This window comes from Diadema antillarum, unplaced genomic scaffold (genome assembly GCF_040938485.1).
Source record: "Diadema antillarum isolate AM-2024a unplaced genomic scaffold, OU_Dant_1.0 seq00000879_RagTag, whole genome shotgun sequence".
Lineage (NCBI taxonomy): Eukaryota > Metazoa > Echinodermata > Echinoidea > Diadematoida > Diadematidae > Diadema > Diadema antillarum.
In genome coordinates this window covers 62,178-83,681 of record NW_027271743.1, presented here as the reverse complement: position 1 = coordinate 83,681, position 21,504 = coordinate 62,178, and the positions used below count along the sequence as shown (strand labels likewise).

General features: G+C 40.3%; 1 protein-coding gene across 1 annotated transcript in view; it reads right to left on the bottom strand.

Annotated features, from left to right (window-relative positions):
- Positions 1-31: 31 nt before the first annotated feature.
- Positions 32-21,504, bottom strand: part of LOC139740769 (patatin-like phospholipase domain-containing protein 2) — a 28,002-nt gene continuing 6,529 nt past the window's right edge. Inside the window, exons 3-10 of the mRNA XM_071651343.1 lie at positions 16,907-16,972; positions 15,157-15,315; positions 13,300-13,417; positions 5,847-6,115; positions 4,764-4,893; positions 3,951-4,086; positions 2,984-3,106; positions 32-500 (exon numbers count right to left, since the gene is read on the bottom strand). Of these exons, the coding sequence (XP_071507444.1) occupies positions 32-500; positions 2,984-3,106; positions 3,951-4,086; positions 4,764-4,893; positions 5,847-6,115; positions 13,300-13,417; positions 15,157-15,315; positions 16,907-16,972 (1,470 nt within the window). The remainder of the gene's footprint in view (positions 501-2,983; positions 3,107-3,950; positions 4,087-4,763; positions 4,894-5,846; positions 6,116-13,299; positions 13,418-15,156; positions 15,316-16,906; positions 16,973-21,504) is intronic.

Here is a 21,504-nt window from a genome sequence, read left to right as displayed (position 1 = left end):
CAGGTTGCTAAGGGGGGTTGTTGCTCCCCCATCATACTTCCACGACTTCCACAGTGCCACGCCCGTCACCTGACTCCACCTGCTGTGTGACGCGGAGGTAGTGGTAGGTGGTGACATCCTCAATCTCTTCTGCCACCCTCAGGGTGTACTCGTAGCTGTCACACTCCCAATCCTGTTCCTCTGCAGTATCGGGGGTAGGGGCGGGGCTCGGGGGTGGGCTTCTTGCCCCCAGGTGAATATGCCGCCTCCGAGGGAGCGTCAGCTCGCCGAGGTCGTCGCAGAAGTCAAAGGTGTCCACGACGCAGTCCGGCAGCGCCTCGGCCTGCACGTCCATGGAGAACTGGAAGTTGAGCTTGCGGGGGCGGCGCCCTGCCCTCGTCGCCATGTCAAGGGCTAAGAGTTCGTGGGCGTGGTCGGAGACAGACTGAGGTGCGACCGGGTAGCCAGCCAAGGCAGACATGTGCTCCGGCTCAAGCTGAAGACCAAAATTGCATGAGAACCTGCCACAAGAAGAAACAACGTTTAAATAGTGTAAATAAAACGACTTCAAAATGCTCCCAGTACCCTGGACAGTGGAGAAAATAAAACAAATTCTATCACTTTAGCATCATCCCCATATTCTGAATAGTATCTCCAGGAACAAACACAAAACTACATTTGTAGGAACACCATGTGATTGTTTTTTACCAATAGTAGTGTTTTTATCACTGCAGTATCAATTTTCACATGGGCAACATAAAAGAGTAAAAACAGGGGAAGAAAAGGAGAACTAGAAATATCACTTAAGGTGATTAATACCCCCGCCCCGTGACGACAGTCTTACCCAAGGAATGATCTTTCCTTGATCTTCTGCCATTTAAATGCCGTTACCATGGCAACGCAGCTTCCGACACGTCCGAAAAATATGTCTTGCACATCTTCCCACCAAGACTATTGTGTGTGCCACATTTCATAAGCTTTTGTCAAAAACTGAGGAAGTAGTTCAATCCACAAGATCTTTCCTTGATCTTCCACCATTAATATGCCGTTACCATGGCAACGCAGCTTCCGACATGTCCAAAAAATATGTCTGCACATCTTCCCACCAAGACCAATGTGTGTGCCACATTTCATGAGCTTCAGTCGAATACAGAGGAAGTAGTTCAATCCGCAAGATCTTTCCTTGATCTTCTGCCATTTATATGCCGTTACCATGGCAACGCAGCTTCCGACACGTCCGAAAAATATGTCTTCCACATCTTCCCACCAAGATCAAGGTGTGTGCCACATTTCATAAGCTTTGGTCAAAAAACTGAGGAAGTAGATAAATCCGCAAGATCTTTCCTTGATCTTCTGCCATTAATATGCCGTTACCATGGCAACATACTTTCGGGTACTGTCAAAAAATGCGTCTTGCACATCTACAACCAAAGGCACACATCTGTACCAAGTTTCATGGAAATTGGGCAAAAACTGAGGAAGTAGTTTGCAACACAAAATTTTCCATCATTTTGGCTCATAATATGTGAGCTGTTACCATGGCAACATACTTTTTGTCACTGTCAAGAAATGTGTCATGCTGACCTATATCCTAAGACAAACATTCAATATGAATTCCATGAGAATTGGAAGAACACTGATGAAGCAGTTTTGCCATGAAGCATTTTGCCCTATATTTTACCAATAACATGCCGTTACCATGGCAACGCACTTTTTGCCACTGCGGAAATATGTGTCTTGCACATTAACATATTCAGATGAACATCTGTACCTAATTTCATAAAAATTGATCAAAAACTGTGGGAGGAGTTCGCGACGCAAGATTTGTACCCATTTTTGCCCATAATATGCCGTTACCATGGCAACGTACTTTTGGGTACTGTCAAAAAATACGTCTTGCACATCTACAACCCAAGGCACACATCTGTGCCAAGTTTTATGGGAATCGGTTGAAAACTGAGGAAGTAGTTCGCGACGCAAGATTTGCAACGGACCGACCGCCCGACCGCCCGACCGCCCGACCGACCGCCCGACCGCCCGACCGCCCGACCGACCGCCCGACCGCCCGACCGTCCGCTGATTCCTATATACCCCCTTCAAACTTCGTTTGGCGGGGGTATAAAAATTGCAATATATTTCCATGTAAAGCAAACTTCCACCAAAGTGAGACCCAGAGATGCATCACAACATATGCCAAATAGCGCCCTCTTTTGCCTGCTACAGGAAAGGCTAGCCTCCTCTCTGTGAATTGTTGCTCATGCCTTGCTCCACACTGCCAACATAGCCCAACAAACTAAAAGAGAAACCACAGGTTTTAGACAACCTAACTCCATTTTCTTTGTTGTCCTTCCCTCCCGGTCCATCACAGTAGCAGCCCCTTCCTCCTCTGATTCCAGTTCTCATGATTTTCACTCCCTGAGAATGGCATATTAACCCATTTTGTATGGGAACCTGGTGGCCTCTGTTTTAAGTCTATGTGTATTTGAGAATTCAGTATGGAACGGGTTAAGTAATCTTGTTTTCTCTTTGTAGTTTGCACGAAACCTTTCCCCATTATCTGTAGTGATTTGATGGTCTAAATCTTGGGTCTACTCTAGAAACATTAGATTTGCTTACTCACTTCTCCTTGTCATGACAACAGTTGGAATGTGAAATACATAAACCAAGAGGATTTCCTGCTATAAAACAGTGCATCCATGTTCTTGCAGACTCTAACAGCAGTGTGACCCACAAGTCCCAATGACAACAAACAAAGGACGGATCCTCAAGTCCCACCCTCCTTTCTTTCCCAATGACAACAATGGACAGATCCACAAGTCCTGGACCCCCTTTCCTTCCCGATGACAAGAAAAGACAAAACTTTGTCTGAATGCCACGCTCCCCTTTCTGGAGACACCTTGCCACAATTGAGAAGGTCGCCCATACCCCGCAACTTCCCTCCAAAACAATACCAAGCACCCCGATCCTTATCCCCGGCCGCCAACTTTTGACTGCCCACACTCACTGCGCTTCAAACTTCCGGATGTCCATGTCCCCGAGGTTCGCCAGGATGATCCGAATGATGTTCGATAAGCCGGACAGGAACCACTTCATGTCGGCTGGTAGGTTAGGGAGCCACCTTGTTAACCTTCAAGGCCAACGTCCATTTAAGGAATAAAATGAAATAGAATTGTCAATAACCATCTTTGTTTCTATGACAACCCCAAGCTCCTCTGAAATTTTCTACAAATTACATATCACCATATTCTCGGCAGAAAAAAAAAACTTTAATAACTTTAAACGATATCATGCGCTATATCCCCTCTGTCGAGTGCTGTAGGTGCAAATATATCATCTGGGAACAAAATCCAAATATCATAATGGACAAGCTAATAAAGAGGATTTGCTCAATTGGAGCACTGAAAGTAAGGTCTGATCAGAGTGACATCACAGCAAACTTCTGCCTTGTTGTACATGTCAAACTCTTACTGCTTCATTAAATCTGCATTGATATACACAGTTCATCGACTTCTTGTGATGATGCAGCAGGATGTAGAGGTACAACTTTTTTGGTCTGTATGTCAGTCAAAGAACTCCTTCACATGAAGAGTTTGTTTGCAAAAACCGATAAGTCCCTTTTTGAAGATTTTGAAGTACGGTCTCTGTCATAAAGTACAAAATAATATCTTTTAAATGATATATTGGTCACTACGTATAAAGGTATATTTATGAAGTTATGGTCAAAAGAAGCAAAAATTTTCTTATTATTCTCTTTATTTTTCTTGACCTTTAATCGCAAATATCTCCATTTGGCTAATACGGACTAATCGGTTTTTGCGAACAAACTCTTCACATGTATACCATAATTTGGTTGGCACAGAACACATCTTTTCTAGCCTACTAGGGTGATGATGTCTGCGACCTTATAGGAGTTTCCTAATGCGCTTTCATGTGTGATATGGATGTGCGAATTGGAGAGAATCCCGACTTACCGCATGGCGAGGGTGAACGCCGTCTCCAGAGGGAGAACGTAAGGCAGAGAGACGATGGAGACCACCTGGCCCAGTCTGCTCCGAGTGATGTAGTTCCACAGGGTGGGGTTCAGGGACTGGCAGGCGGAGTGAAGAACTGGGGGATTGCGTGAGGGTGGGGAGGGGACAGCAGAGAGAGAGAGAGAGAGATTTATATAGGGAGGGTTAGGATCAATCTCTCATGGCTTGAAGAGAAACATTTTCATCACCATTACCATGACAATCACCATCATCAAGCAATTCATGATAACAACGACAATAATAACAAAATCATAATTAACAGCAACGATTATAATAAGAACGTGAAGAACAAGAAAAGGAGATGACAAAGTACAACAACAAAAACTTTGAAAACAATAACAATTACAATTTCCTATTGAAATGGTTAAGACAGATTATCCAAGATCTAAGACCAACTTGTACTTAAAATCAACCAGGAAACTAGCAACTACACAGTCCAGAACACAGCTCCTTCAGTTCTCCCCAAACAAAATCCATTAATTAGCATTATCATACGAATGATGAGACCATTTCCTTCAACCATCGACTCAATTCCTCGCATCCTGCCCCCCATGTGAAAAGATAGACAGAAGTTCTGATAATAATATACAGTAGTTTCTGGTAAATCAGATGCACGTGCCTAATCTTGTAGAAAACGCTCTGCCTCACACTAGCCAATTATGCGGAGACAACTGCATGTATACAATTAATTCAGCACATGTCTTGAATATCTTTTTGTTCCCTGAAGTTTAGTGAGTTGCTGGTAGTCCTCACCTTCCATGACCTCCGGTGGTAAACTCTTGACCCGTCTCAGCTCCTTGGAGTGGCGTTCGCACTTCTCGCAGGGACGGTTCTCGAAGAAGTCGTTGTCATCCCAGTGATCCCACGTCCTAACTCCCTCCTCCTCCTCCTCCTCTTCCTCTGGCACAGAAAACATGGTTGGTTCCTGGGTTTCATATCAGAAAAAGAAAGTATAAAACCACCAAAACTTAAATAGGATAATGTTGAAGATGACAATGTCTACATCATGCAGGGTCAAACGTCTTTCGAATTTTTTATGTCAATATATACATACAAGTTACAGCTAAAGTGACACATGATATCAAGAGTGCGTGTGACAAACTTGAGCTGAACTTACTATACAATTTTACAGGCTCATCAAAAGTGGGAGCACCTTGGAATTTCCCTAAACACGCTCTGTATGTTTGAAGAGTGCACCGGCTGGTTAAGACTGGATCCGACCACATGTTTCATATCTTGGACAATTTAAATGTTTAACAAGTCGATCATTAAATTGGACTATTTCATCTGTCTTTAAATGGATGTGTATAACTCCCCACTGTATTGTCCATTCTCACTGTGATTCAACTCTCTTTGAGACATGATAGCAAGCTTTCCATTCATAGCAATGCTATTCCTATGACATGTCTATTAGGCAAAAGAAATTGTCCTGGGCAAGTGTATGACATCTACTCCCAATTGAGCTCATATCCTCAAACCCTGTATTAAAGCAGGCATGTCATATCACTAGCATCATAAATTGGGTTCCATCACATTTGCTCCTGTGACAATTATTCCCATGAAATATCTACACGCCAAGCCAAGCCAAGCCAAACATACATTCCTACCCACAAACATAAACCCTAACCCTAATCCTAATCCTCACATCAAACTAAGTAAAACCTAAAACCCTATCAGAACTCTACCCTGTAATACTACGTCCTCGGAGAAAATCAGATAGGAGCAGTCGTTGCAGGAGCAAATGTTGTGTCACCCATAAACTGAAATCTTGATATAAAAGAAAGAAGAAGAAAAGCCTCTAACCTCAAAATCTGTTTCGTCCAATCCCTTAGTAACTTCCGTTTCCTCTTCCTCTTCTTCTTCTTCTTCCTCCTCCTCCTCCTCCTCCGCATCCTCCTCCGTCCCGGAGTCTTCCGACACGCTCCATCTGACGCTGGAGGAGGAAGAGAAGGACGCTGCATGCGAGCGTCGCCTGGGGAGAGGTGCGGTGCGCCGCCTACCAGCCGCGAGCTTCGATCTGGATGGTGAGGTCCCCATCCTGAGGTTGCCAAGACAAACGGAGTGTGACCTCGCCTTCAGTACGTGTCTCTCGCAAGGAATGATAGCTGCAGGGGGAAAACAAACGCAAAAACAGTCATCAATTTTTGCGCGAGTATTTTTTGCGCTAAACTGGATCAGACGGATTTCTCTCATCAAGTTTTTTGATTTTGCAGACGGTCATGACAATTGAGTGGGCACTTAAAAAGGCTCACTGCTGCCACTTATTACAGCTGAAGATAGCTTTAGTTTGCATTACACATAGGACAGAAAATTTGCTTGATGCTACAGATCTAGCAAATTTGAACATACTTTAAAGGTACTCAAAGATAGAAAATAAGTAACGAAACGTATATCACATATTCTACACTCACAATGGATTACCAGGTCTGCAGGAATGAGAAGTAACTATCACAAAACACATCACATAAACATTAAATCACAGTTGATGTATTAATGTTTACATCATATTCTAATGAGAACAGATACTATGAAGAAACAGTACTTAATGTGTGAATATCTAAAAGGTCACTGTCCTTTTAAATACTCAAAACATCTGGAAAAATTGCCAAGAAACCAGACTGCCCCCCCCCCCCTCCCAAGAAAAGAGGAGACATTCTCTTCTCCTGATATTGCTGTAAAAGTCTGGGTCAGTTGCCCTGAGATTCCTTGATCTAGTTTCAAAGCTGCAACAACATCTGTATCACAAAAATACCCATGACACCTATAAAGAAGAAGGGAGAAAAAAAACAACAACTACAATGTATGCTTCCATACTCTCAATCTGCAGTCTCATTTCCTCGCTCGTACGCTCTGCTGTCTCCTTCCTATTAAAGAACTCCCTTGAAAAAATGCAAGGACGTCCAAATCTGCTTCAAATAGTTTTATGAGGAAAAGACATTATTTTCAAAACCTTCCTTTTCTGAGTCAAGGGAAAAGGAACATATTGAATATCTACTGTAAGGCACACCACTGTATTCCACCCCTAGTACAACAAAAGAGAACAAAACTCAGTAACTCCTCTTCTTTCCCCATACATACTGCATAACTACTACTCTTTTTTCATACTGCAATTAGAGTACACTATCTGTACATTTGTATCTCAATCAAGGCCATGCTAATCTACAATTCTTTTTGAACCATCAATGGATTATATCATGGCCGACTCCAGGGAAAGAAGTCACAAATTGCCCTTTATTGTGGTCTTGCGATAAACTCCATGCAATGTTCTGATGTCTTCGGCTTATCTGCGATATCTCACTGGACAATAGACCGTCTGTTTGCTTTCCCATGAGGTGCATTTATTGCGCAACACAGGCTCGCTGTCCACTGACTGCTCCTAACAGGTAACACAATCTTGTGGTCTGTACAGGCTGGGAGATTTACTACGAGCTTCAAATTAGTTGCCAGACTGCCTCAACTGCTAGAATTTCTTGATTATGTTTGTAATTTCAGCCCACCGATGGAAACTAACACTTGATTTTGTCTTGTATTTATGGGTGTAACTGGAAAGATAATAGCAGAGTAAGTAGAAATTTTACAAGAGCTGATACTGCAGGATTTTAGAAGTAGGAACCAAATTAAATACAGCCACTTTCTTTTTCCCTAGGCTTTGATTCAAATACTAGGTCCAGCAACTCATCTAAGATGGCTTACATTTTGAAGAGACTACAAAGCTAATGAAGTTACCAATCCTTTTCCCCCTCCATATCATAATACCTTGTTACATCATAACTGTCTGTGAACTGCACTTGAGCGAATAGAGTTTGAATAGAGACTGAAATTTAGCGAATCCACACCCTTCCGAGGTGCCACATTCTTTCACAAATAACAGCCAGACTGGTCTACCGCTGGTATAATCTACAAGGTATTTTCAAGGGCTCTGATGACAAGTGGTTATTCCCATCATGATCATGATACTGTGTCCAGTGAAAAAGATTCAAGAATTTTAAAGGACATAAAAACTAAAATACAAGAATCCAATCTTTCAATAAACTTGGGTTCCTTTGTGTGAAAGAAAATGAGTGAACCATTGTACATGTATGGAGAGTAATATGGTATTTAATCAGAATTATACATACCTCAAATTATTAAGTGGGTGCCTTTTTCAAACAAGAGCATAAGAAAGAGATAGAGGGAAAGGGGGAAGATATATAAAGAGGGAGAAAAAAAGGAGGAGAAGAAGAAGAAGAAGAAGAAGAAGAAGAAGAAAAGCTTCATTCAAGAAGAATTTAATTTTCAGTCAAGCATTATAATGCTGTGTTCTATCAAGACAGTCTGTCATGAAGGCACGATGAGTTGGCAACTCCAAGAATCTTTGACAGCCTTTACTGTGTCAAATTCTTAATCCTTAGTCTGACAGATAATCATATTTGTCATTCTTATTCCCCCCCCCCCCCCTCTCTGCTGTACAAATATTGACTCAAACTTTAGCCGACACTCCTTGTCCACAGTCCTGGCTATTGGTTGCCTCCTTGAGGATATCTGCTATCGTAGCCAACAACTGGGTCACCTCCCTTGTCCTTCTTAAAGATAGGGAGGGCAGGCTTTTCAGTATATTGATAACTATCCACAAGTCTGATGTAATGTTCATCAAAGAGCATGTGCTGTTGCACATGCTAAAGAGTCAACATTCCATATATTAATGTTTGTACGGTCCACTGATCACATTGCACGCATGCATGCTTACAGTGTACATTGTAATACTGCTCGAAAGGGAATGAGAAAGGAGGTTCAACAACCTTGCTTGTGAATTTATCATTACAGCACTCTCAAAATAAAGCCAAACAAACAAGCAAAGAGTAGTTTATTATCTCAACAAAGGTGCCGACAATTGTTGAGAAAGGAAGGGAAAAACAAAACATCTGCTATTTTTGTACAACCCAGTGTCTTATAGTGACCCTTAAAGGACAAGTTCACCTTCATAAACATAAGGATTGAGAGAATGTAACAATATTAGTAGAACACATCAGTGAAAGTTTGAGGAAAAATCAGACAATCCGTTCAAAAGTTATGAATTTTTGAAGTTTTTGTGCAGTAACCGCTGGATGAAAAGACTACTGCAGTGTGTGAAAAACTTAGATGTCACATGCGTACAACAATATAAGGAAAATATAAAGAGAATTTCACAAAATTTCATCTTATGAAAAAAGTACACATTCCCCCGACTCGTTACCGACAAATGTTATGGGTAATATTATTCCCCCTGCATTTAGAAAGAGGCAAGTCAAGTGCTCTTTTATTATGCGAAAAAAGTGAAAATATGTTGAATTTTCTTTATATTTTCTTTATACTGTTGTACGCATATGACTCACAAGCTGTAGTAGTCTCCTCATCCAGCGGTTCCAAAACAAAAATTTCAAAAATTCATAACTTTTGCATCGATTGTCCAATTTTCCTCAAACTTTCACTGATGTGTTCTACTAATATTGTTGCATTCTCTCAATCGTTATGTTTATGAAGGTGAACTTGTCCTTTAAACACACCACTCTACATTAATCAAACTTCTAAAAAAAATGATTATGAATATTATGCATTTGACTGGACTATTCATGTAGTGTAAGCTGGCACCTCTTATCTTCTTCTTTTTTCTTGGGGGGTGTGGAGATTAGAGAACGTTGAAGAAAGATGTGAAAAGGGGCATGCCATAATCACAAGGTGTGGGCTTCAAATGTGCATGCCATTCAATATCCTACATATAAAATATAGTTTGCTCAACTAGCACGAAGAATGGAAATCCCCCACCCCATATTTCATTGGGTATCAGACTTTTGATGGGCATATGATTATCCCCTCTTCTGTAATATTAAGTTAGATGGTAAAGTAAATACACAGGGACCATATGGCAATGAGGAAAAAATTTGTGCGAGGAGGGAAAATGTCTCTGCATTATTAAAGAAAGTATACAGTCACACAGTTAACCACTGAAGAAAACTGAGAGAATTCAGAGGTGGAATGATATACATCTGTACTAGTAGCATGTTTTTGAATATCTACACACTGAAACCAAACATGGTGTACCTGTTGGAGGTAGGAATATGATACAAACATATTTCCCTGAGGATGATCTTTTCATGCAATGTTTATACATGAAGCTCATCTGCAGGGTTAACTTATTTTGCAAAGAGACCTCTACTCTTTCTAAGTGTCCTATAAAAGTTCCCAATATCAAATTCTTTCTTTTTGACAGTACCGATAAGCAGTCCTGATAAAATATCTCTTGATCTTCCAAAAGGGAAATAATCTATCTGGTATATCAAGATTTAGTTTTTATATTTAGATGGTTGTTTTGACACTCCTTGCGGGTTGGAGAGTTGGTTACATTTATTTTAATAGGGAAACCTCCCCCTGAATGTTGACTGTGAAGTTCAAAGAGTTCAAAGCGCACTTCATGATATAACCAGATTCAAGTCAAGGCAACTTGGACTCGTGCCAAACACTACACACCTTTGAAAACAAACACCAAACATAGACAGGAATAAGTTTACAGCTTTGGGTGGAAATGATCAGAACAGGAGGATGATGACAGAAGGTAGGAAGGAAATGAGTTAGAATGCTTCTTTCTGCTTTCATTGATTATCAGTGTTAAAGGTCGTACAATATCCCCTTTGTACAGACTGCAAAATTTTGCCTGGTTGAAGAATGTCTCCAAACATTGTGTATGATATCTTAATAATATGTGACCCGCTACAACAAAATGGTCCTAAAGTCGCGCACGGTCAAAGACGTGAAAATCGAGTTTGAAGTCAGAGCATCAAAATTGGTCAAAACTTACGATTTTCTGAATTTGACATATTATTAAAGTCTGACATGTCTTCTATCATCTGTCGAAATTTTGAAGCAAAATGATGAAAGGAAAGACCAAAAAATAGCGTTTTTCTGGGCCATGTTTTTTGGCGTTTCAACGAAGCAGAAACTGGTTCGAACATTTGGATTGAGCGCCGCAGATAGGCTCCGCCCCTAACAACGACCAGAGTGATCTCATTGGTCAGTTTGCTGCTTGCCGCTAACCGAAGCGTGAAGCTCGCACACTCCCCAGTCGACTGGTGTGTGGTGGCAGGGTGCGCTATGCCCAGCCGCTTCTCCTGGAATCCTGGTCACTGATTGGTCGGTGAGGAGACCGCCGACGCTGTGTTTGAATGAGCATTGCGGGGGTTGCTAGGGCTTACCTTCTATTGTCCGGAGGTGAATACTGACTTGCGTGTCCCTTGGTCGTGATTGCATCGCAAGGAGAACTTTTAGGGCGCTTTTCTCGAAACAGTGATTTCCCAGACGCGTCGACATGCTCTCTTTTAAACATCGATATCTCCGCAGCCGATTATTTTTATAAGATGTGTTATATATCAATTTAAAGCAGAAAGATTAGGGAATTGTGTCATGCAATTTTCAAATAATCGACCTCGCCCGACTTTAGGATCATTTTGTTGTAGCGGGTCACATATGGTATAATACACCGCAGAGTTTGAAAACAGAAATGAAAATCTAACCCCATGTTACTCGAGAATACACTCCCCCTTTGTAGGAAAAACAACAGTTGGAAGTTTTTTTGGTTAAAATAAATTCACTAGAAAACTACAGTATCTATTCCCCATCCATCATAAAGATTCCAGTTTTATCATTCTGAGGAAAGGTTTTCAATTACCTCCAATAACACCTCGACAACATACAAGCTGATGAAAGGAATTTGGTTTCCAGGGTTGCAAAAGGGAGACACAGATTGTCAGCATATTTTCAATACAAAGCACAAACACCTGCCAAAGCTATCGTATCTATTTTCTAAATACAACCAGCTGAGAGGTAGAAGGGATGTGAACTCTGGAGATGTTGCCAAGGGTTAACAACCTCCTGGTTCCAGCAGGTGGTGTGGTGTGAGGGTGGAAGTGGGGGTAAAAAGAGAAAAGCTTTTGTGGTTTTCACTGGATCCAGGATGCTAGTTACAAGTACCAATCAAACCTATATAATGATATGACACCATTAACATGACATTGACAGTGAAAGTGCACACCGCTTCCCCACGAAGGCACGGCCGCCTTGAATGGATCCTAGATGGGGGAACAGTTGACCTCATCGATACATCCTTGTTCCTGGTAAAATTAGTTCGCCTTCCCCTTTTTCTCTTCTCAAGGTGACCCAGGAATAGGATCCTCTTGTTGACAGACACCAAACCACAGCCTGCTTGAGGCGGTCAACTAGGATCTACCTTAAAGGACAGGTTCACCTTCATAAACATAAGGATTGAGAAAATGCAGCAATATAAGTAGAACACATCAGTGAAAGTTTGAGGAAAATTGGACAATCGATGCAAAAGTTATGAATTTTTAAAATTTTTGTGTTGGAACCACTGGATGAGGAGACTACTGCAGCTTGTGAGTCATATGCGTACAACAGTATAAAGAAAATGTAAAGAAAATTCAACATATTTCCACTTTTTTCGCATAATGACAGACCACTTGACTTGTCTCTTTCTAAAGGCAGGGGGAATAATATTACCCATAACATATGTCGGTAATGAGTCAAGGGAATGTGTACTTTCTTTCAAAAGATGAAATTTTGTGAAATTCTCTTTGTATTTTCTTATATTGTTGTACGCATGTGACATCTGAGTTATTCATACACTGCAGTAGTCTTCTCATCCAGCGGTTACTGCACAAAAACTTCAAAAATTCATAACTTTTGAACGGATTGTCCGATTTTCCTCAAACCTTCAATGATGTGTTCTACTAATATTGCTACAATCGCTCAATCCTTATGTTTATGAAGGTGAACTTGTCCTTTAACTCACAGCTTTCCAGACTTGAGTATACACGGCATGCACTGTAATGATCCTTACGGGGAATAACACTATGTCAGAGGCAATTCTGCTTCTACTGTGTGACGCAGTTCTTGTAGTTGTTACTGGTTGGCATTTAATGTTCTTTTTATACTACCGGTACCTAAAATTATCTCCTCACTCCTCTACTTATGTATCAAAGCAGGTGAATTGGAGAGGTTTGAATCCTTCTCACAATGTTAAGACTCATCAGAATCAGTTTACTGTAAGATATGATATATTCGCAGCATGAAATTTTCGCGATTTGGAGCCAATGGCCTTTTTTTTGCAGCATGAAATTTTCATGCATTGCCACTGGCATTCAATGCATTTAAAGTGTGGACAAGAAGTTCATTTGTGCATTTTAATTTTGCGAATCTTTGCTCTCGCAAAATTCGCGAAATTAAAATGCATGCGAACATTCCTCGTTTTACAGTAACTCACTATGTGTTTTGAGGTAGACCAGGGCATCGTCAAACCCCTGCTGACACATCCTGCTGAGCACACTGGGCTCCGGGGGGTAGAGGGCTCGACACATTCTGTACAAGTTACTGGCAGTGAGCTGTGACGGGAAAGAGAAAACATATTTCAAAATGGTGATATGGACCCTAATCAAATGATAGGCTGATGGCAATCACATGACAGGTCTTTCATTTTGTGTAACATGCCCAGCGGTCATTAGTTGAATACCAATGACTGGTTCTAACAACAGCTCTGAGATACTAGTATCATTGCATAAATTAAATGTGACTTTGTGCATTCATTTGGCTTGCTGCAATTGTACTCAATGATGTCTGAATTGCAAATATACTTGAACGGTGTGCACTCAATCAATGTAGCTGACTGGTATTCACCCATAAAATAAGGTACAGACACTGTAACTGAAAAATAGGTCATAGAAACATTTTATAAAACAAATAATGCAGAGGTTTGAGTTTGTGACATTAGTGGAGAGCAGCTCACTCGTACTTACAATATCATGAAACGCGCACTTGGCTCTGCCTTGTGAATGTTTCACCACTGTCCCTCAAGTGTGTTGCATCTCCACCAACACCCTCTCACCTTTACATTATTTGTATGTACCACGTAACTATTGAACTGGATATCATGTGGCTGTTGTCCATTCGTCTCTTACATCAAACTTGACCTTCTGGCGTTGTGAAGGACACTGGCTGGTATAGCTAGTGGTCATCTGCCAAACACCCCAACTAAATACTGTCACTTGGACTGGTAGACTACATTGAATACACCTTACTCTTGACTTCTTGATCATTTGCCATACTGGCTGTCATATTGCATACCTTACCCCTGACCTTTCCGCTATCGAGGTCTTCGGGTGTAACCTCTTACCCATAAATCAAGGGGAGCAGGGGTTCTCTCATTCGGCACAGGTTCCTGCCATCTTTAAAAGCATTTATTGCACAATGAATCAAACCATAATTGTCAATTTACAGAGCTATCAATCTTGGCTCCTCTACTACCCAACTTTGATCGGTTCATTGATAACAGGAGGCAATTGTCGTTGAATGGAAATTGGCAGCTGTGTGTGACACACTGGTTTACACTTCCACTGCAATCCCCCATAGATTGGAGCAAACTTGGACGAGAAAATGGAATGCAAGCCTTGTTTGCCTTTTAATGCTTGACCCTTGAGCCAACACAGGTAACTTCAGGAGGGTTTTACACTGGGATTGTAATGGGTGTGTTTAACAAAAACCCAGCCCAACAAAATTACTTTGAACGATAGCATAGTTTTTGTATTTCGATGATTAATATCTAATCCTGTATTGACTCAAAGTGTAGTACATACACTGTACTGTCTAAGCATAAAATCAATAATATTGTATGCAGGGTTCAACATCACCACTGGCCCACTGCCCCCTGGCCACTAAGAATTGGTGTTGGGCCACCAAAATGTATTGGTTGGTGGTCCAATTGGGCAACCAATGTTAAAAATGGATTATTACTTTTGCTTTTATTTTGGGCCACTACCTCTCTCTTTCAGGCCATGAAATTTTCAGATAGACCAAATTGTCTGGCCTACCATCTATTTCCACTGCCAAGATGAACATCAGCCAAAGAAATGAAATTATGTAAGGACATGGAAGAAATCTGCAAAGGCTGTCATATGAACTTCAGACCAGAGATGTCCCTCAATCTCAACAAATGATTTAATTTGTGCTTTCTCACACATTGTACAAGTATGTTATGAAAATTTAATCATCAAGGTGCAGTATTAGTAAAACTATTCTGAAATTTAGCCATCTGTGGGTGGCACATGATAGAAAAAGAGGAACTCACCTGTATATGTGTGTTGGAAACGGTGAAGTCGAGGTAGTCGCTGAATTCGTCGGATCGCGGACATATATCGGCCTCCCCGGAGAAAGGCGATACTGTGATGGTTTTGCAGGAATGGTCTATGATTGGGAGGTTGTCTGATATACCACCGTCTACATACCGCTGCAGAGTGGAACAAAAATTAAGGAATTTGTTATGCCCCGTGTGCAGGTCTTATCTTACAAGTTTTGTCATGATCGAAAACCAAGATCATTGAAATGAAATGAATCGCAGACTATTCAAGCAAAATAAACAAAGTACCTACATGTAGTGTTCAAGTAATTATCTGATATGTACACCAAATGTATTTGAATGGTGCCTGGGCCCACGTAAAATATGTACTTTGATGAAGATTCCCAAATTGAAAGTCAACAACACTTGCTTTCTTTTTGCTCCTTATCTTTATGACAGTTTCTTAGTTAGTTTTGGGTACTAATTGAATGCTTAATTGTCGTTTTGCACAAACCTGTTTCATGCCAACATATAACATTCTTCTTAATTTACTAGTGAAATACACAATAACTTCATTATTTGATGATCTTGAAGAATACCATTTTGACTCTGGATATGAAGCATGTTACTTACATGTTCTTTGCACACAGAATACAATCGGTTAAATTGTTTTAAGAGAATCAAAACACTATCATAGAGCTACATACATGTATATGTCACCAACAATGACTGCCCCCCAAAAACAAACAGAAATTGCATGCACAATGCTGCACTCCATGCAGCACTGTAGTGTTTCCAATATGCCATCAAACTGCCCAATAGCCAAGTCCTAAAATCAAATATTCGTGAACAATCAATACAATGTTGACAGTGGAAACTAAGTGGTAGGTGGCATTTTCCCATAATATACAAAGTATCTGTGTATAAAGTTGATTCCCTATTAAAAGTTCCTCTCATTTCTCGCCAATGCCACTGATCATTTTTCATTCTGGTTCCAATACTACACTGTAGAGTGACTCAGCAAAGCAAAATGCACTACTCAGTCTGGGCAAGTATCCTCAAGAGCAATCCAACTGACTATTTTCATCAATTCGTTTATGATCTGTCCATTTTAGAAAAAAAAATAAATAAATATTTTACAGTTAAGTTGAATGCACATTAAATTACAGATAAATGTCATTGAGGTACACAATAAAAGTCCCTTGAACAGGATTATCTTCCTATCCAGGCAATAAAATTTGAATATAATCTTTTGAGGAAATAAGAGTTCCCATGAGATATCAAGTGTCATATCACACCTCAAGAAAGACAGTAATTATCTGTCTGATATGCTATACATCTAGCATTACAGATTTCTCACTGCACAAAGTAACCAACAACTGTTTCCCAGATGGCCTTGCAGTGATCATATAACAATTGTATCACATGACCGTTGCTCCCTGGGTGACCATTGTTTTGAAAGTCACATGATGTCACAACAAAGATCCTTGAGATAAATCAGATTTCCATATCATTTCTTACTTCTTCGACAGCCACCCGCAGCAGTATTTTGAGGCATGTTCCTCGGCTTCCAAATACAAGTAGCCACCTCTTTTTTCTTGTACACCGCATGGTTTCATATTTTGCATGGTAGAATAGTGCAATACCTTTTATCTGCTCATACAGTGTGCAGATGTAAGTCTCCAAACTGGTGTATTAGTAGTAGCAGTAATGTACAGTACCAGGTATTAGGTTCTGAGGTGCTGAGGTACAATGTACTTACCGTGCCCCTGAAGGATGGTGGGAGGAAGCCAGAGTAGAACGGAATGAAAGTACTGCACACCAATGCCTAAAGGGATAAAAACATAACAAATGACAGTCAGAGTGATATTGCTAAAGATATGAAATCTATTATAGTGATAATAATGATAACCCGGCATCCCTTTGAGAATCATACTTTAGACAATAATAACAATTGATACTCAAGAGGCTAGAATACCATTGTACATGCAGCAGATCTGGACTCTGGTTGACTTTTCATTTATGTTGGGCTTCAGCGGACAAAAGCTGTTAAGGCAAAAATTCCAATAATCACGCATCAAAATTCAGTGTATTCAAGGGAGCTATCAAGGAGATATTGCCATATACTGTATGTGTTACAATACACACCTCTGAAAAGGTGAGAGAATAAATTCAAAGCAATTCAGGGAGGCTTTCATGACTCTTATTTTTAGCAGATAAAGGATGAGATGTATTTATTATAACTGATAGTTTATTTTTAGGGAGCCGTATCATAAACTCTCAAAGCAGGGAGGCTCGGTAGCTCCGACTTAAAAGTAACCTTTAGAGGCACTTCATGAGTACACATCCTGGCTTGGAAAATCTAAGTCATTTTGAAATACAGACATGTAACGAAGACTCTGATCTGCTTATAAACAAGCCACACTAGTATTCAACTGCTGTACTTTTTTATTTGATCAACTTGTGACCTTCTCTGAATATCCTCTGCTAAATGATGTAAATTCAATGCCAATGACTTTTGGGAAGTTGCATATCTTTGTTAATAGATATCAGCACTTTATGCTGGCAGTGAATGGTTTATGAAATAAAACATACCAAGAATCCCAAACTGATAGTTCATTGTACTTTTTCACCATCAGCCTAATATCAAGGCTTCAAGTACTTTTTTTTTTCATTTGGCTGCTCTTACAGCTTATGCCAACGTAAATTTTGCATTATTTTACGGATATATTCATATACCAGCTCTCACAATTTATCAAATTATAAAAATGAGTCCGGAGAGTATTTAACCTCTCTTCCGTCTTGTTGCTACAACTTTGCCATTTACTCATTTAATAAAGATGCTGTACATGTTAACAATACAGCACCCTAGAATGTACAGTTTAAGACTGATTTGATATTTGCAAGATTCGCAAGACAATGAGAAATTTACTGCCTCACACAAGTACATGTAATATATGTAGAATCTCCTTTTTTTCTTTCTTTGTTTTAATGATAATGCTATTAAAGCCAATGAACAGTATACTCATCATGCTGAAGATCATTATCACAAAACAAATGCTACGATGGTATTAGCAACCACTTACATGTTGTATAAGTCATAACCCTATTCTGCCCTTCTTGAAAGCATACCATACCTGTAGTACACTGGGGCTTGACACACAATTGAATTTGTTTCTATCAAGTGCTGCATTTAAAATGCTCCAGACTGGCTTGGAGACTATTTGCTCTCTGTTGCAAAAAATCCCACAAGGGAAGTACTGTACATAATACTGCAGTTTCACTATGTTCCCATTGTTTCCCCACTCATCAATAGTCACAACGCTCCTTTGTCCATGGGTACTAGTGTGGAAATGTCAGGAAGTGTTCTACACAGTACAATTTCACTTCCTGTAGTACTGAGGTCATATTTGTGTAGTGGACTGTCTTCATTAGGGTGAACAAACTTTGTCTCCTACTAGAGTAGATGTGCTGACATTTTTAATCAAACTGAAACATGCTCACTCAGAGAGTTTGAAAAAATATAACTTGGCGAGGGTAGCCCTTTTCAGGGCCACACACATGATACCCAAGAAAGAATACATTTTGCATGTGGTGTCTTATCATACATTTTGCAGGCACTGACATTATCTGTAAACACAGGAAAGATTAGAAACCTAAACATAGCATGGCAGAGCATTGCAAGAAGTTTTTCTAACTTGTACCAGGCCTGCTTACAGTACATGTCCAAATGTGCATTTTAAATGCGAGAGCACCATACTGTAAAACATGATATATTCGCGGTTTATAGTGACCTCGTCTAAAGCCACTATGTCTATTTTCCAATTGGTCTACTGGCATATCGTCTATTACCGATTCGTCTAATACCCATTTGGTCTACAACTCGTTTTGTCCAGTACCCATATTGTCTAATAGTCACTTTGCCCACTACCCGTACTGTCTAATACCCAACTCGTCTAAGGAGCATTTCGTCTACAAAACAATTGATCTAATAGCCAAATCGTCTACACTCACAATGTCTATTTGCCATGTCGTCTAATATCTATTTTGTCTACTACTAGTTAGTCTACTCCTACCTCGTCTACAAGTCATTTAGTCTACATTCACTTTGTCTAGTTATCATATCGTCCAACCCTTAGTTTGTCCATACCCAATATGGTCTATACCCATCTGGTCTACTCCCAACTCGTCTACTCCCAATTGGTCTACTCTTAACTGGTCTACTACCAACTGGTCTACTCCCAACTGGTCTACTCCCAATCGGTCTACTCCCAACTGGTCTACTCCCAATTGGTCTACTCCCAATTGGTCTACTCCCAATTGGTCTACTCCCAACTTGTCTACTCCCAATTGGTCTATACTCGTCTATACCCAATTGGTGTACTCCCAACTGATATACTAGTTTTACTCTCAACAATTTACCCAAACTGATCATTTCCATCTGGTCATGCTAATAATGAATATACCACTTTGTATAGTGTCCAGTCCGTCTCACTGTCATGAACTATTCATATTAAACCCTGCCCTTGATTTAATAGCACAAAAATCAATATTAGACTATTCTAGTTGTTAATTATTCCGTACATGCTGAATATAAAGACATACTAATCAATAGTGAGACATGACTATCCAGTCTACATTTTGGCCGTAAAATAACTAAATAATGATAAACTAGCTCAGTTACAATACTCCATCACAAACGAATTGTCAGTCATACGAGACAGAATTACATTTCGACCGACCACCCCAGTCCACCCGCACCTCCGTGGGCATGCATGCAGCGATCTTGGCGGGATCCCGAATGAGGAATTATCCAGTACGAGCGTAATTTGATTTTCATTGCGTTTGGTACACTAGTGAAGGTACTAACGATCCGCGCGATGTGGGCATGTAGTTGGATGGATTGACACCGGATGCTCGCGTATACTAGTACTGTGTTGCATTTAACCATTTACATACATCAGTACGTGGCAGACAGAATGAAGAATACTGATAATGTACTTCTAATGTGTTCCTTTTCATTTTTACCATACTTATGATTGTGTATCACTATCAAAGCTGAATGGATGGAGTGTTGAAGTTTGGACATATAAATGCTGCATGATTGCTTCTGATATAGATTACACATCCACCACAAAAATAACACAGCAAGTTTGTCACACTGTGACATTATCTTTTTTTTCCTTAAAAAATGTCATAATTAGAACATAAAAATTTAAACCAAATGGGGCACCAAGAGCGTTCAACCTATTTCACTGGGAAAAAAGAAACTGGATGAAGTAGACTTAAGTAAAAAAAAAAAAAAAAAAAACTATAACTAGTAGTAGACCAGTTGGGAGTAGACTAGTTGGCAGTAGACGAGTTGGCAGAAGACGAGTTGGCAGTAGATGAGTTGGCAGTAGACAAGTTGGGTGTAGACCAGTTGGGTGTAGACTAGTTGGGAGTAGACGAGTTGGGAGTAGACCACTTGGGTGTAGACGAGTTGGGAGTAGACCAATTGGGAGTAGACAAGTTGGGAGTAGACCAATTGGGTGTAGACCAGTTGGGATTAGACCAATTGGGAGTAGACCAGTTGGCAGTAGACCAGTTGGGAGTAGACTGACTGGTTATTAGACTAATTGACTATTAGACAATGAGTTGTAGACCAATTGGCTATTAGACAAAATGAGCTGTAGACTATTTTATTCATAGACCTTATGATTAATAGACGAAATGGTCAATAGACATAATGGGTGTTAGACGAAATGTAACTTAGACAAATTGGACATTAGATAAAATGGCTAGTAGACGAAATGACAATTAGACTAATTGGCATGTAGACAAAATGGTTGGTAGACGAGTTGGTAGTAGACGAAGTGAGTTTAGACGAGATGGCATTAGACTAGGTGGACAGTGGACAGGGTGGTTGTAGACGAGGTGCCAATTTACCATATTCGCGGCACGATATTTTCGAGAATTGGAGCTGACGGCCTTTTTCGTGGCAAGAAATTTTCGCGAATTGCCTCTTGCGTTCAATGCATATAGTGTAGATAAGAAATTTCGCGTGCATTTTAATTTCGCGAATCTTGGCGCTCGCGAAATTCGCGAAATTAAAATGCACGCAAACATTTCTTGTTTTACAGTATTGTAAAGTGGGTAGGCTTTCATTGTTTGTCACAAGAAATGATAATGATATTAGCAAAAAGAAAAAAAAAAGGAATACAAATTCACATGCCCAATGAATTTCCAAAGGTTCCATCCACTTAATATCTTGACTCCCCCCCCCCCCCAAAAAAAAAAAATGTTCCCAAGCCGCTGTATTGCTGTTTTAAATATTTGTGTATACGTGTGTGCGTGTGTGTGTGTGTGTCTGTATGTGTT